Raw genomic sequence first — 16956 nt, forward strand, 5'->3', positions numbered from 1 at the left:
CAAAGATGGTAAAAATGCTGATTAGGCAGATAGCAATAGAGAATTTGAGGCAAGCTCTACCTTGTTGAGTATGATTTTCAAGTAATATTATAAAAATGGAAATCTTTAATGTACTTTATTTGAACAACATCTAAGAACTACAGCTTTTTAAAAATAACAAAACCTTTCATTTCTAGGATGCTCTTGGAAATCTAAGTAAGTTTGGGAGTAATTCTGTCAATTTTCTTTTTAAAAAATTAGTTCTTGATTTGGCTTTCATGTCTCCCTCTGTTGATAATGTGCCATAAGATTCACCAGAGACTGCTTTTTATTGCTTTGCTGCAATGTGTTCCCTAGTATCTTTGACTTTCAGTGTGGTAATGAGTCACAATGATCAGAATATACCAACATACTGTTATATTAATAAAATTTTACTAGACTATTTGTAGACTTAATTTGATTATACTTCTATGCCCTGGTAACATTTTTTGTATGTCAGGAGATACCTAGGAGACTTCGACTTGGTAGGTGGGTTGGGGGTGGTTCCCAGGCAATTTAAAACAAAAATCCTGTGATTCTGGGGCAAAGCCAGGCTTTGCCTGGAAACCTTTGCCTTAGTAGGAATAAGGAGTCTATAAAAAGAGGAATATTAATAATAGTGCCCAACTTAACTGTGACCTAATCACATTTAGTCTAAATGCCTTAGTTCTGATATACACAGAAAACTGCTTGAAAATTTTCATCAGATTATGACTTCCTCAGTAGAGCCTAACTAAAATAGCCTCACCATTAGGCACAGGGTAGAAAGAAAATCCCTTGTATGTTCATAAGCAAGAAGGAATTGTCATATTTATAATTTGGAAAGGAGCAAAATGAATCTTTCATCCAAAAGGCAGATCTTAAGTAAGCTTTTATTTTTGTTGTTTCCCTTTAGTTTAGTTTAAACAAAATAAGAATTTTAAATACTAGTTATTACATATTGAGGATATAGACAACAGTTCTGGCACAAACTGGGGCTGAAGAATGGATGATTAATTCTCACTGATATGAAGAGCCAGGACATTTATCCATTTTCTGTAGTGAGGATTCTCAGCAAAGACATTAGTTTTCAAAGAGGATCTGGAGGCTAATTTTTGGCTACATGAGTAAGAAAACAAAAGAGAAGATGAAATGGGAGGAGGAATGCATAAAGTAGAGAGAATTGGAAGAGCATTTTTTTTTTTTTCTAAGCTTCTAATTTCTTATACCTCTTATATAAGATAATGGAATTTGAATTCTTTTTTTAAAGATTTTATTTATTTATTTGACAGAGAGAGACACAGTGAGAGAGGGAACACAAGCAGGGGGAGTGGGGGAGGGAGAAGCAGGGTTCCCGCTGAGCAGGGAGCCCAATGTGGGGTTCGATCCCAGGACCCTGGGATGACCTGAACCGAAGGTAGACGCTTAACCGACTGAGCCACCTAGGTGCCCCTGAAATTTGAATTCTTAAATCTTCCATTTTCCTAATTCTGTTCTTCTGAAAAGTTTTGAAACGAAACAAAATCTCTAATTTTCCATCGTGACTCGATGGAGCTTTTCCCTATTTTACTGGATGGATTATACTCATATTTGAAACTTTTATGATACTTTTGTATTTATATTACCCAAAGTAAGTTACATTGGGCTCATTTGGAGCCTGTTCCAAGGAAAACATGATGTTAGTTTTGTACACCATTAACAATTACTGAATGGTTAGAATAAGCACTTATAGTGCTTATCTTATCTTATATAAGATAATTCCATTATCTTATATAAGAGGTATAAGAAATTAGAAAACCTTTAAAAAGGTTTTAAAACCTTTTTAAAAAGGTTTAAAAGTCTTCAAATAGGGGGCGCCTGGGTGGCTCAGTCATTAAGCGTCTGCCTTCGGCTCAGGCCATGATCCCAGGGTCCTGGGATCGAGCCCCACATCGGGCTCCCTGCTCTGCGGGAAGCCTGCTTCTCCCTCTCCCACTCCCCCTGCTGTGTTCCTGCTCTCACTATCTCTCTCTCTGTCAAATAAATAAATAAAATCTTAAAAAAAAAAAAAGTCTTCAAATAGTTACAGTGAAAGTTCTAGGGAAAGATGGATAGGAGATGGTGAATGGGGGTTGGAGTGATTGAAATCAGGATGCGGGAGGGATTTCATCTACGTTCCGGTTTAATACCTACCAACTTCATATTATCTCCATTTCAGACATGGGCAAATTATGTCATAGAGATTAAATAACTTGACCAAGGTCACACAGCAAGTAAATGGCAGAGTTTGGATAGGAAATCAAAATAATTAGTTTTGTTTTTAAGCTCCAGCATCTTTGTACTAAACCAGCTGCCTCTGATTCATGACAGTTGTCTGCTAGACAAAGAGTAATCATTATTACGACTGAGAATGTTTACATTGTGTTTGTTTTGCTTACACCAGGCTTATTATGGCATGTGAATGAAAAAAAGGCCTCAGAATACATTTCTAATTTTAAAAACATCTCCTTACTTTCTTCATAAAACAAGTGGCCTTTAGAATTTGATTGAAAATGATTTTCACTTTCATCTTTGAAAATTCACAAGTTAGGATTCACACATCAGTTTTGAGTAAGCTGTTAGTTAACATGGAGTAAATTCTACCTTATCAATTTACAGTAAAATAAAAATTCTCCATGTTAAGGAGATCATCCTCCATTTTCCTACACTTGAAATTATTTAAGTAGATCCCTACTTAACAATAAACAATGACAATCTAAGGAAAAGAACTTAAGGTGATTGTGATTATCTCTACCTTAGGAGGCTTCAAGAAAATTTGCTTAGGTTCTAAGTAGATGGTAGTAAAGATTTTATCTTCAGTAGAGGAAGAGTGACATTTTAAATAGAAGGTTTTTCAGCCTAATAATTAAAATAACAATACTTAGCAGACTTCCACAATACTGCAAACAAACAAAACCCAATTGGCTGGGCTGTTTTTAGTTTAAATTACATGGAGTCCTTTCCAACACTACTTGTAGGTGTAGAAGCTTGATTAAAATAGCTGCATAATTCCTGAGCAGAGGGTTTTCTTTGCTGTAATTATATTCGTGTGGTGACTCATACTCTCTTAATTCCTAGATTTTATAATTCAAAGGAAAATATTCCCTTGAACTTTTCAAACCTGGAAGACTCAAAAGTTGTTTTTTAAAAATTATTGTTATTATTTCTACTACCACTATGACTTCTCTAAATGATATTATACCTATTTGCTTTTAATCTCGCTCAAACTAGCTCCAATGATGGGGATTTACTCATGTGACTGATGGAGAAAGGATCCCACAGATACTCAGCATCAGGGATGGGCTGTTCTGGATCCCAGGACCTGAGCAGCAGAGATTTGGGGGCTTTTGCTCTGGTATTCCCCACTGGCACACCTCCATTTCTTTCAAGTGTCTGCTCATTTTTGACTCTCTGCCTCTCTTTCCTTGAATGAATTTTTTGTGAATTTACTTGTTCAGATTCCCAAGAGAGGGAATAATAGTTGGTTCTGCTAATAAACACTGCCTGTGTATGGCACATTTCCTCCCCCACTTGTGGGAAGTTGAGACCCATACAAGGTTGGGAGCCAATCCTTCGCAAACATTTGGCTGGTACCTCTCCTGTGTAGGGTATGGCTGTGGGTAACTGGGCAAGATGTGGATGCTGGAACTGTGACATGTTTTGCTCGAGGCAGATTTCTGTCATGCAGCTTCACTTTTGTTAGAAGTCCTTTGAAATTTGTGAAATACTATCTCATATCCCAATGAGAAGAAAAGAAAAAAAGGGCAAGAAAGAAAGAAAGGCAAGAAAGAAAAAAGACAAGAAAGAAAGAAAGAAGGCAAGAAAGAAAGAAAGACAAGAAAGAAAGAAAGAAGGAAAGAGAAAGAAAGAAAGAAAGAAGAAAGAAAAGAAAGACAAGAAAAGAAAGAGAAAGAAAGAAGAAAAGAAAGACAAGAAAGAAAGAAAGAAAGAGAAAGAAAGACAAGAAAAGAAAGACAGACAAGAAAAAGAAGGAAAGAAAGACAGACAAGAAAAGAAAGACAACTGTTGGCTGGCTGCACAATAGCTCTTCTCTCCACCACCCTCCTTCCCCTGAACATTGTTCAGCTCTGAGTACTCATGATGTTCATGCAAGGCTCTGGAGAAGGAAAACTTGATTGTTCAAAGGCATGGTCAAAGGAGTTGTTTTGGTGAGGCCCAGTAAGGTAATTCTGGCAAGACATACTTGAGAAGATGGATGCTAGGGGCTTTTTGTGAAGAGTTTACGGATTCCTTTAAAGAAATTCAGGGCTTTTGGGTGCCTGGGTGGCTCAGTTGGTTAAGGGACTGCCTTCGGCTCAGGTCATGATCCTGGAGTCCCGGGATCGAGTCCCGCATCGGGCTCCCTGCTTGGCGGGGAGCCTGCTTCTCCCTCTGACCCTCTCCTCTCTCATGCTGTTTCTCTCTCGCTCGCTCTCCAATAAATAAATAAATAAAATCTTTAAAAAAAAAAAAAAAGAAATTCAGGGCTTTTCTACCTTGGGATATTTTTTACCTACGTGAGATGCTTAGAATTGCAGTGAGGAGGACAGGTCACTCACCGTGTTGGTGGCGGAGCAGAAGGTGAACTTATGTCTGGTCACATCCATGTGCTGAGCCAGCACACCAACTAACTCTGGAACTGCCCTGATGTCTGGTGGGAAATTACTTTGATGTAATAGGTAGTAGCTCACAAGTATACTACCAGGCAAGCTAGCCCCCACAGACCAAATTAAAATCTTCAAGTCACATGGTTTGCTAAATTAATTTGAAGGACATGGTGAGAAGCAAGAAGGAAGAAATGGGTGGGTTAGCAACCTTAGTATAGGGTGCAAGTTGGATGGAAGGATCCCTCCAGCTAAACCTGGGGTACGCGGTGTTCCTAAGTTCTGCTTCTCTCTCTGCTGCATCTGCCCTCCCTGCTGATGATGTGCTTTCAAGGACCAGAGTGGAGGTTTGGGCAAGCTCCATAGGTGGAAGGTAGTTCAAGCTAATGACACCCATTTTCTGGTTCTGAGTGACACAGAGATAAGTAGGCTTGGTCGGGAGCTGTAAATTGCCGGTTAGCTTGATGAACAGTCATGAATTCTATTTGTGTTTTTTGGGCAAAGAAAACGTGGGGCAGAAATGGGTGTCAGCAGAGTTTATTAACCAAAGCAGTTTTACCCCCGAGTCTACATTGGCAATGTGTGGAGACATTGTTGATAGTCATGACTGGTGTGTCTGTGTGATGCAATTGGCACCTAGTGGGTAGAGACCAGGGATGCTGCTAAACATGCTGCAGTGTGTAAGATACGCCCCAAGACAAGGAATTATCTGGCCCAAAGTGTCAGTACTGTGGAAGTTGAGAAGCCCTCTGTGTCACCAATAGGTGATTGAATTAAAAAGTCATAAATAGTATTTATGTATAGTGTATCCTGGATATTTAGTATCTTTTGTGTATTTATTATATCATGAACATTTATTACCCAGGTGCTTCATGAATATTAGATATCATTTGGTCACCCATCCCTTTCTATCAATGTGTAATGCATACATGATCTTCTTAGCTATACTTACCCATCCTATGCATTCTGCCACATCTAACAAAATTTGTTTACTAGTTACTTATCTATATTTAAAACATCTTAGAAGTGTTTGCATTTATTTTGTAAACTTCAAATTTATTCATCTAACAGACCTGGAGATTAGCAGAAGCAAATTCACATTACACCTGTCCTGGAATTTCTAACAAGAAATAAGATAAAAATGTCCTATAAACAAATTATAAATTATTTAAGCCACTTTTAGTTGTGTCTTCTGCATCTTGCTCACCCATAGCATCATTAGGAAAATGTATTCCAAAGATAAATGAAACAAGGAGTTAGACTATAATTATAGATTTCCTAAATGGTAATGTAGGGATCAGATACTGTAGGAAATTGATTACGGTGCCTGCATTAATATAACACATGCTTGATCATTCTGTTTACCTTTCAAGCAAGTGTAGGCATGGTGCTTATCATGGCAGGCCTATGCACTCAGATTAAGAGAGAAAGAGGGAGCGTGTGCGCATGCAAGAGCAGGGTGAGGGTGTGGGGAGGGACAGAGGGAGAAGAAAGAAATAATCTTAAGTAGGCTCCACACCCAGCATGGAGCCCGATACAGGGTTCAATCTCACGACCTTGGGTCCTGACTGGAGCCGAAATCAAGGGAGAAGAGTTGGATGCTTAACCCACTGGGGCCACCCAGGTGCCCCAGAAATTCACATTTTTTAAATGATTGGGATACTTTTGGCATGGTGAACTTCAGAGCACTGTGAAAAAGATTTTTTAGTTGGCTGAACATCTATTGATGGAGTAAATTTAGAAATTTAAGTTTTGGGGCTCAGTTGGTTAAGAGTCTGCTTCGCTCAAGTTATGATCCCAGGGCCCTGGGATTGAGCCCAATGTCGGGCTCTCTGCTCAGTGGGGAGCCTGCTTCTCCCTCTCCCTCTGCCCTTACCTCCTGCTTGCACTGTCTCTCTCTCACTCTGCACTCTCTCTCAAATAAATAAATAAAATCTTAAAAAAAGAAATGCATAGCTTCATAATTATTTTTATTTAATGATGTTAATTTTATTTATATTTTAGTGCTTTAAAAATCTTAAGACTTTAAGACTTATGGAAGTTGTGTCTCGAGGCACCACCATTAAAAGGGGAATTTTTTCACATCTGTGGAATTAAAGGGAAGCATATTTAAGAAAATGTAAACATTTTTAAATGGTACAAGAAGGTTGTTTAGGAGAGATTTCAAAAAAGATTATTTAAAAATGCTCAAGGCATATTCCTTCTCATTTCTTCTATATTTCTTTGCTCCCTTTTAATGTTTTCGTGATAGAGAGGAATATTTTGTTAGATTAAAATATCACACATTAAAAATGGTAGCGTGTGATAGCAAATCAGAACTATTTTATAAAAGTTAAAGTAAAAATGGGAAGAATGAGATGTCTTGCAAATAATGGTGAGCTTATGATAGTTTCCTAGAACTGAACTAGGTCAGAGGAATAAGCTCTGGCAAGCAATGGGGTGACAGGTGATTTAACCTCATACTTTTTTAGAAGTACTAGGGTGTGTGTGTGTGTGTCTGTGTGTGTGTGTGTGAGAGAGAGAGAGAATGAGAGAGAACGAGAGAGAGAAAGAGACCTATACAGTTTTTTTTGTTTGTTTTAAAGAATGAGCTAAAGAATCATAAAGCTGGTATGTGTAAACTTGGCAATTTTCAGATGATTTACATTTTCAAGGTCCTCTTTAATCATCATTTCTGTTTGTTACAGCGATTTGCTGTCCTCTGAATACGTAGAGAGACACGTTGAACATGGAGGGAAGACGGTGGAAGTTAAAGTAAGTAAAACTGAATCACAGACCTGTACCTCTGAAACAAATAATACATTATATGTTAAAAAAAAAAGAAGAAGATAGCAGGAAGGAAAGAATGAAGGGGGGGAAATCGGAGGGGGAGACAAACCATGAGAGACTATGGACTCTGAGAAACAAACTGAGGGTCCTAGAGGGGAGGGGGGTGGGGGCAAGGGTTAGCCTGGTGATGGGTAGTAAGGAGGGCACGTACTGCATGGAGCACTGGGTGTTATACGCAAACAATGAATCATGGAACACTACATCTAAAACTAATGATGTAATGTATGGGGATTAACATAACATAATAAAAAAAAAGTTAAGTAAAATTGTTTTCCTCTGGGGGAAATTTTTTGAGAATTTTTAAAATACTGATTCTGATTTTAATTTTCATTGATACTTCTAATGAACAGTCTTGGGGTTTTTATATTTCAGAATTCTTCAAGAAAGTATATCACCCACTTGTGAATAAAAACCTTTAGTTATCAGAGAAAGAATTCTTAGTGTACTGTAGGAATTGTTGGAGTTAGGTTTTATGGGATTAATGTAGCACAAGGGGTTCTTTTTTAGAATATCTCACAGAAAATAATTTCTGAATTTGCCTTTAAGGCTAGCCCTGAGAAACAAGAGGTAAAATCTTGGGTCCAGGGTGGATACATGACTTTGCATTCAGTTGAAAAAGACATTTCCCTGGTAAAGTGGTAAATTTATTAGGTCTACAGAGAAAGCCCCGGGGGTTTTTAAATCCGTGGTGAGAGAAATCGCAGGACACTGGTTCTTGTCAGGTAAGCTCTGAAAGGGTGACTTGTAAATAAAAGCCTCTTCCAGTTATAGGCATAGGAATGTATATTTTTGTCCAGTCTACTGATGATGTCATCTGAGGACATGTGAGACCAAATCCCACCCAGGGGTTTCTTTAGGCCCATTGTATAGTATGATGTTTTAACCATGTGTTTATTTTCTTCTAAACAGTGTCAGACTACCTGTTTTGCTTTATAAGAATTATAATGCCATTTATATATATTTGCTTTCTTTTTCTGAATATAAATTTGACACAGACTCATTTTAGTAAACTTAAAGGAGAGAAAAGTGGGGGAAAAAATGAAAAATCACCCTTAAATTCATCACTGAGGTAAACTTTGTTTTCATTTTGTTGTATGTCCTTTTAGTATTGTTTTGTCCTATGCACATATTTATATTTTAATTTTTTTATAGTTGCTATCATACATAACCTGCAGTATAGTAAGCAAGATTTCTATATCATGTATAGACATCTCTGATAAAGACTTAAAACAAAATCTGTTAATTTTTATAAGTGAACTAATTATAATAATTATACCAGTACTTCCAGAAAGTTACTCTAAATTTATTAAGACTGGCTGGTTGATTGGTTGGTTGATGTATTGCACTGTCTTACTGCAGAAAGGATGTCAGGATTTTTCCAGTATGACATAGGAGAATGGTGCCATTTTGTTTGGAGTTGGAAAAAATTACTGAAATTTAGAATCTCTGGGCTTCTGTTCTCTTCCCTGTTTATTTGGCTTCACTTCCTTATTTTGTAGGATGTTTTTCTGAATGCAGAGTATATCTTATTCTTTTGTTAAATTAAAGAGGAAAAGAAACAGTCATTTCACTATCAATTTCCATTTATACCTGTCAGTGGAATAATGAAATGCATATATGAGCATGGAGGGCAGACCTAGCAAAAAGCTATCTTCTGTTGCTACAGTAATATCCCTTTTCAGGAGACTTGAACTTCATCAACAAAGCTTACTCCACTCTGAGATCATTAGACAACATGGGTATATATAACACCTAGAGCTCTGATGTTCTGCACAATCTTTGCTGATTTTCTAGTCTGAGAATTGCGTTTTCTTGGTTGATGGTTTGCCTAACCCCCCAAGCCTATTAAACCAGGGAAATAATAAATCCAAACTTCATTCAAACCTTTGGGCCAGAAGACGTTTCTCCCTTCAAGAAAACCACTTGGATCTCACCCATCACCTCCATTTGTTTCTAGTCCTTTTAAAAATCTAACTCAAAATTCTCCTCTGGGTTTTTTCCAGGAACCACATTGAAAGCTCTGAATCCTGCCCCATCAATTCAGTTAGTAGCCAGTTATTTTCCTGCTGGTTCTCTTGTGTCTTGCCCTTTGTGCTTCACTCTTTGGGGTGTTTCTTCTTACATGGAATCTATTAGTTCTCTTTTCTTTACCAATGACTCAGAATTTCCTTACGCTTTTCTTTTCACTATAGATTAGGAGCTAAAATTGTAGCATTTCATATTTTTCCTCTTCTTTCTACTACTTTTTCAAAAAAAATTTTTTTTACCTTCTGTATTATTTTGCTAAGGCCGCCATCACAAAGTACCACAGAGTGGCTTAAACAACAGAGATGTATTTTCTTTAAATTTTGGAGGCCAGAAGGCCAAGACTGAGGTGTTAGCTGGGTTGGTCTCCTCGGAGGCTTGTAGATGGTGCCTTCTTCTCCTTACGCCTTTACAAGGTTTTCCCTCTGTGTGTGTTTGTGCCCTGATTTCTTCTTCTTCTTTTTTATTTATTTGAGAGAGAGAGAGAGAGAGCACATGAGGAGGAGAGGGGTAGAGGGAGAGGGAGAAGCAGGCTCCCCTCTGAGCAGGGAGCCTGATGCGGGACTCAGTCCCAGGACCCTGGGATCATGACTGAAGGCAGAAGCCCAACTGACTGAGCCACCCAGGAGCCCTCTAATTTCTTCTCCTTAAACAGACAATTCTTCGTGTTGGACTAGGGCCTACTCTAACAACCTCATTTTAACTTAATTACTTCTTTAAAGACTATGTCTTCAAGTACAGTTACAATTGGAGATACTGGGGGGTTAGGACTTCAACATAAGAATTTCAGAGGAATAAAATTAAGCCCATAATGCCTTTCCTAAGAGTGCTGTTTTTTTTTTTTTTTTTTTAAGATTTATTTATTTTAGAGGGAGCGAGGGCGAGAGAGAGAGCACATGTGGGAGGGGCAGAGAGAAAGGGGAGGAGAATCTCAAGCAGACTCCATGCTGAGTGCACTGAGCATGGAGCCCCACCCAGGGCTCCATCTCACGACCCTGAGATCATGACCCTGAGCCGAAACCAAGAATCCCACGCTGAATGGACTGCACCACCTAGGTGCCCTTGTGCTTTTCTTTTGGGAGTGAAATAAATGAAGGGTATATGAAATCAAGACAAAACTCTAATCCTTTTGATGATATAAAATCAAAATCAAAATCATTATGCCAGATTGGGGTGCCTGGGTGGCACAGTCCATTAAGCATCTGACTCATGATTTCAGCTCAGGTCGTGATCTTGGGGTTATGGGATTGAGCCCTGCATGGTGCTCCCTGTTGGGGCAAGGAGTCTTCTTGAGATTTCCTCTGCCCCTCACCCAGCTTGTGGTCTCTCTCTCTGTTTCTCTCTCAAATAAATAAATAAAATCTTAAAAAAAAATCATTAGGCCAGATTTAAACAATGGCTAGATACCAACCTAGTAAATGACTCTGCTCAGGTGTCATAGAACCTTTATTTGTGAAACTCAGGTGCAATGCATTTATTTAAGGGTGTGAGTATGAATGTGGGAAAAGGAATACATTTGCATAAAAAATATGAAATAGCTACTTTTAGATTGTGATTTTTTTCAAAACTTTTTATTTATTATTTTTAAATTTAAAAAAATTTAAAAAAATTTTTTTTTTTTAAGATTTTATTTATTTGCGAGAGAGAGAATGAGAGACAGAGAGCATGAGAGGGAGGAAGGTCAGAGGGAGAAGCAGATTCCCTGCTGAGCAGGGAGCCTGACGTGGGACTCGATCCCGGGACTCCGGGATCATGACCTGAGCCGAAGGCAGTCGCTTAACCAACTGAGCCACCCAGGCGCCCCAAATTTAAAAAAATTTTAAAGATTTTATTTATTTGAGAGGGAGAGCATGCAAAGGAGCCTGACGGGGGTGGGGGTGTGGGGGCAGAGGGAGAAGCAGACTCCCCGCTGAGCAGGGATCCCGATGCAGGGCTGGATCCCAGGACCCTAGGATCATGACCTGAGGTAAAGGCAGAGGATTAACTGACTGAGCCACCCAGGAGCCCCTAAAACCTTTTTAAGTTGTAAAATATAACACTGGCACAGAAACTGCTAAGGTGAATACCCTATAACCACTATCCAATTCAAGAAATAGAGTTTGACCAGCTCTTCTGTGTGCTGCTTCCCAAACCCGAGCCCCTCCCTCCTCCTCTTATAGACTTGTAAGTAGTATTGTGACATTTATGGTTATAATTTCCTCACTTTTGTTTATTGTCTTATCACCTGAGCTTGTATCCCTGCAGTTTAATTTGCCTATTTGAAGTTTTTTTAATGAGTTTTAAAAAGTCTCTTCTAAAATCTGTTGGTTTCCTCATATCTTTCTTTTTTTATTCTCCTTTGCAATTTATTATATTTTTTAGAATTTTTTAAATTTAAATTTTATATTTTATTTATTTATTTGAGAGAGAGCATGAGTTGGGGGCAGGGCAGAGGGAGAGGGAGAAGCAGGCTTCCCGCCGAGCAGGGAGCCCGATGTGGGGCTCGATCCCAGGACCCTGGGATCATGACCTGAGCTGAAGGCAGACGCTTAACGACTGAGCCACCCAGGCGCCACCCAGACTGCCTAGTTTTGTTTTGTTTTAAAGATTTTCCTTATTTATTTGACAGGGAGAGATAAACAGCGAGAGAGGGAACACAAGCAGGGGGAGTGGGAGAGGGAGAAGCAGGCTTCCCGTTGAGCAGAGAGCCCGATGCAGGGCTCGATCCCAGGACCCTGGGACCATGACCTGAGCTGAAGGCAGACGCTTAACTGACTGAGCCACCCAGGCGCCCCCCTCTCCCCTGCAATTTATATGTTGTTTCTTCAACAAATAAATTGTTTATCCTATGTGGATTCTCACAGTGTGAATTTTGCTGTCAACTGCAATTTTATATTTAGAGTAAAATGAAATCTATGTCCGTGATCTTTCCTTAAGATAGTAATTTGTATTATCTGCAAGGACATTCTCTGCCCTGTTGAAGGTAGTTTTATTCCAGTCAGATAGATACATAATCCTGATTTTAAAGTTCTATTAAAAACTTTTCTTCAAAGGTTACAAAGATAAAAGCTTTAAGCAGGAAAAAAAAAGATATTTTTGTCCCCTTAATAAGAAATGTTAATCTCATCTTTCACTTACATTTATTTCCAGTTCATTTAAAAATTAAATTCTAAATTTGCCCCTTAGTTTAGGAAGAACTTTTATGTGTTTGATACGAACTTTTAAAAGAATTGTAACATTAAGCTTCAACCGATCAGAATATCTCGGGAACAAAATCTTTTCATTTTGACTGTGACAAACTGTGGATCTAGATTCTTCAGACAAGGTGACCTGGGATTGATGAGTAGCAGCAAATAAGTATAAACCATGCAGTTCACTCTTTTACTGGTAGCTAGCTTTTTTTTGGTCTTGAGCTGAAGGCTGCCAGTTTTCAGCTTAATTGGTTGCCAGTGAAATAGGCTCTAGTTAATCAGTATTGTAATACTAATAATAGTAACCAATGATATTTATTGCTCATGATGGGACAGGCACATGAATTTATATGTATTCAGTGCTCAAAACGACCTGTGATTATAAATATAATTATTATGAAATTTGACAGGAAACTGAGGTATAGAGAGGTTATATAATTGGCTGAAGATAACACAGTAAGGAACAATAGAGCCACGGTTAAAATCTAGGTTACTTAACTCCCGAGCTGACTCTCACACCATATTATCTACCATATATTCTATATTATGTATGATAGGATAGCCAGGAAAACTGGAATGTATTTTATTTAGACTTATTTTATGCATACCTAATTAGTTTTTGACGTATCTAGCAATCACTCTTTTATAAAGTCTTATTCTTAAGCTGAAGTGGTGGTCTACCCAAAGACCCTTTATGTATTTCTCTCAAATTTGGTTATGTGTTTGGGTGGGTTTGTCAGTAATGTCAGTTGCTTTGGGCAAAATATGGTAGAGGCACATCCAGTACAAAGCCTGTTTTACTTTTCACATCTCAGGAAAATAGCCATAGTAAGAGTTTTAGAACATTAGGAAAGGAATGGCTAAATTCTTTATATATACCAAGAATATGTATAGATGTGGGATGAGGCAGATTTCTTTTGGATGAAAAAGTAAAAATAGGTATCTTGGTAGAGATATGGTTTATTATATTTATTACCAATGAAAGACCATGACCAGTCACCAGTATCATTTGTTCTAACAGTATTTTCTTTGGTCTAATTTTTTTATGTTTTATGATAATAATCAAAAGTAATAGCTGCCAAGTGTCTAATTAGCTCAAATTATTTCTCATCCACTGTATGTGAGCACTCCCAACTTGTCTTTGGATCAAAATCCTAATCCTTGAGGATGGGTGTGTACAGAGATGCCCGTTATACAGCATTGACTTTGGTGATCAACTGGTTACTGCCCATCATTTAAGTGAATTGAGTGCACTCAAGGATCATTGTCTCAAATTATGTCCACAGGGGCAGTAAAAAGATGGTAAGAAAGCAAAGGAGTATGGGTCAAAGTTGAAATCTAGAAATAGGTAAAGGAATTGGAGAGAGTGCTGTGTGTTGGGTTACAGCTGCCAGAGGGGATAGTGTCTCCTTGAGGGTGGGAGAAGTTATTGTGACTCAAGGGAACCTTTTTCTCTAGTGGAATGGTGGTGTAATTTTCATTAAAAAATATTTTCTAAGAAAATTAAAAAAAAAAAAAAAGGGCGCCTGGATGGCTCAGTTGGTTAAGCGACTGCCTTCGGCTCAGGTCATGATCCTGGAGTCCCGGGATCGAGTCCCACATCGGGCTCCCTGCTCAGCAGGGAGTCTGCTTCTCCCTCTGACCCTCCTCCCTGTCATGCTCTCTGTCTCTCATTCTCTCTCTCGCAAATAAATAAAATCTTAAAAAAAAAAAAAATTTCTAAGAAAATTGAAATAGCCGCTGTTACTTCTGGAAATAGAATGTTGGTGAAGTTGATATAGAAGCAAGGAGAAAGCCTGAGTTTTTTGTTTTTTGTTTTTTTTTGCCAAATAGGTTTTCTCCTGCTCTTCACATCCATCTTCCCTTCCTGGGGTTGAAGCTCCATGAAGGATTCCCAGCTTAACCAGCAGGTGCATGTGCTACAGGCAGAATCTCTGGATTTCTTTTGCACTCATTTTTCTAAGTCAGATTTCTAGCTCATTGTCTTTCTTGAAAAAGAGATACCTTTTTTTTTTTTTTTTAAATTAGGAATTTCTGAGGCTTCCTTTTTTTTTTTTTTAAGGTTTTATTTATTTGACAGAGAGAGACACAGCGAGAGAGGGAACACAAGCAGGGGGAGTGGGAGAGGGAGAAGCAGGCTTCCCACGGAGCAGGGAGCCCAATGCGGGGCTCGATCCCAGGACCCTGGGATCATGACCTGAGCCGAAGGCAGACGCCTAACGACTGAGCCACCCAGGCGCCCCCCCTTTTTTTTTTTCTTATCGTGCCTTAATCTTTTTGTTTTCTACAATGACTCTGTCAAAGACAGGAACAAAATTCTAGGGAGAACAGCTTTAAGAGATCACTTAAAAAGAGATACCTTTTTTTTTCTTATCCTGCCTTAATCTTTTTCTTTTCTGCAATGACTGTGTCAAAGACAGGAAAAATATTCTAGTGGAGAACAGCTTTAAGAGATCACTTAGAAAATATTAATATGATGACTGTCAAGACAACAGAGACCTTCCTGGCTTATGCTAACTTTGTAGCTCCTATAAGCCTGAACAGTATCCATAGATAATTGCTTGTTATCTTGAATTGTATTCAAGCTTTCTCATGTCTCATTTTCTGATTTCTCCATGGTGAACATAATGCTCAACACTTGAATAGTTTAAAAGTTGTATAACATATTAAACAAATAATGATTCTTTATTTTTTTAAAAGATTTTATTTATTTATTTGACAGAGAGAGATAGCGAAAGAGGGAACATAAGCAGGGGGAGTGGGAGAGGTAGAATCAGGCTCCCCGCTGAGCAGGGAGCCCAATGCGGGGCTCAATCCCAGGACCCTGGGATCATGACCTGAGCCAAAGGCAGACGCTTAACCAACTGAGCCACCGAGGCGCCCCACAAATAATGTTTCTTAAGATATCATTTAACTTACTTTGTTTGCAAAAAATACCCCTCAAATAATTATATGGTGGTATAAAATATTGTGGACTTCTTTTGTAAGTAAAAAATGTTCTCAGTTTGTAATTAGTGAATTTATTTATTTTATTTAAAATATAGGTTATAGTTTAGTGACTGCATTCTGCATCCTCTACTTTTTTTTATTTTTTTAATAATTTTTTTTTAAACATTTTATTTATTTGAGAGCGAGAATGAGAGAAAGAGAGAGCATGAGAGGCGGAGGGTCAGAGGGAGAAGCAGACTCCCTGCCGAGCAGGGAGCCCGATGCGGGACTCGATCCCAGGACTCCAGGATCACGACCTGAGCCGAAGGCAGTCGCTTAACCAACTGAGCCACCCAGGCGCCCCATGCATCCTCTACTTTTTATAATGACAAGACCTTGACATATCCTTTTATGACATAGAGATTTTTCTTGAATTCGTTGCATACAATTGAAGCGTACATAAATGCTTGAACTATTTCTTTTTTGGCCATCGGAGCACAAGAATAGCTATGAAACTGCCAAAGTGTCATTATACATATTTATTAATAGCAGCAGGGAAGACGCAGAAAGGGGTTAATCTGCTTTTGCTTACCCTGGATATCAGGTTTCCTTATTGATTCTCAAAACGGCATTACCATCCAGAATCTTGGTTCTTTCTCTAGAAGCAAGAAGAGTAAGCGATTAAGAAGAAAAGGAAAACCAGGCGTGGGTGTGCAATAAATTTTGCTGTGTGCATTAGTAGAGGGCCATCCATGCCATTCCATCGGTGACGAATCTTCTGAAATGGAGACTAGTGTTTTTGTTTTCAAATAGCTTTTAGGTAATCTCTTTATTTTGAGGTTGTCTGACATGAAATGCAAGCAACAGCCACTGTTGCCAAGTAATCTATACAGAAGCTTTTTAAAATCTAGTTTTCCTTTTTTTTTTTTTTTTTTTAGGAGGACTCACCAACAGCATTTCTCATCCATAATGCACTTCTTATTGACAACTTTCCCTTACATTTGAGGAACATGTTCTCTATCTTGAATTCTCAGTACAGTAGCTTTTTCAGAGCCTCTTGGATAAGGGAATAATACTTAGTTACCTAGACAGTAATCAAGTCACATGGTCAGGAAGATGCTTTTAGAGAGGATTTCTTTTTAAATGGATCTATTTGTAGAAGTTGTCATAAGCTCTTAGCTGTATCGCCTTTAATTTCAAATCCAAGGTTCAGGCATTTCCCCTGGCTCTGGGGAAATGGGGAAGGCCTTTATCTAGTAAAGTAAACTCAGTGATGTGCATTTTAAGGATGGCTGAGGGGCAGACTATCAATCAAAGACCCTTAGTTGGTCCTTTTGGGCCGGGGGTGGGGGGTGGGTCCTGCTGCCATGGTAATAGGGATTTTT

General features: G+C 38.6%; 1 protein-coding gene across 14 annotated transcripts in view; it reads left to right on the forward strand.

Annotated features, from left to right (window-relative positions):
- Positions 1-16956, forward strand: part of ADAM22 (ADAM metallopeptidase domain 22) — a 224172-nt gene that overhangs the window by 107545 nt on the left and 99671 nt on the right. For all 14 annotated transcript variants that reach the window (XM_044920240.1, XM_044920244.1, XM_021689563.1 and 11 more), the window contains one exon: positions 7307-7373. In XM_044920240.1, the coding sequence (XP_044776175.1) occupies positions 7307-7373 (67 nt within the window). The remainder of the gene's footprint in view (positions 1-7306; positions 7374-16956) is intronic.

Source organism: Neomonachus schauinslandi, chromosome 12 (genome assembly GCF_002201575.2).
Source record: "Neomonachus schauinslandi chromosome 12, ASM220157v2, whole genome shotgun sequence".
Lineage (NCBI taxonomy): Eukaryota > Metazoa > Chordata > Mammalia > Carnivora > Phocidae > Neomonachus > Neomonachus schauinslandi.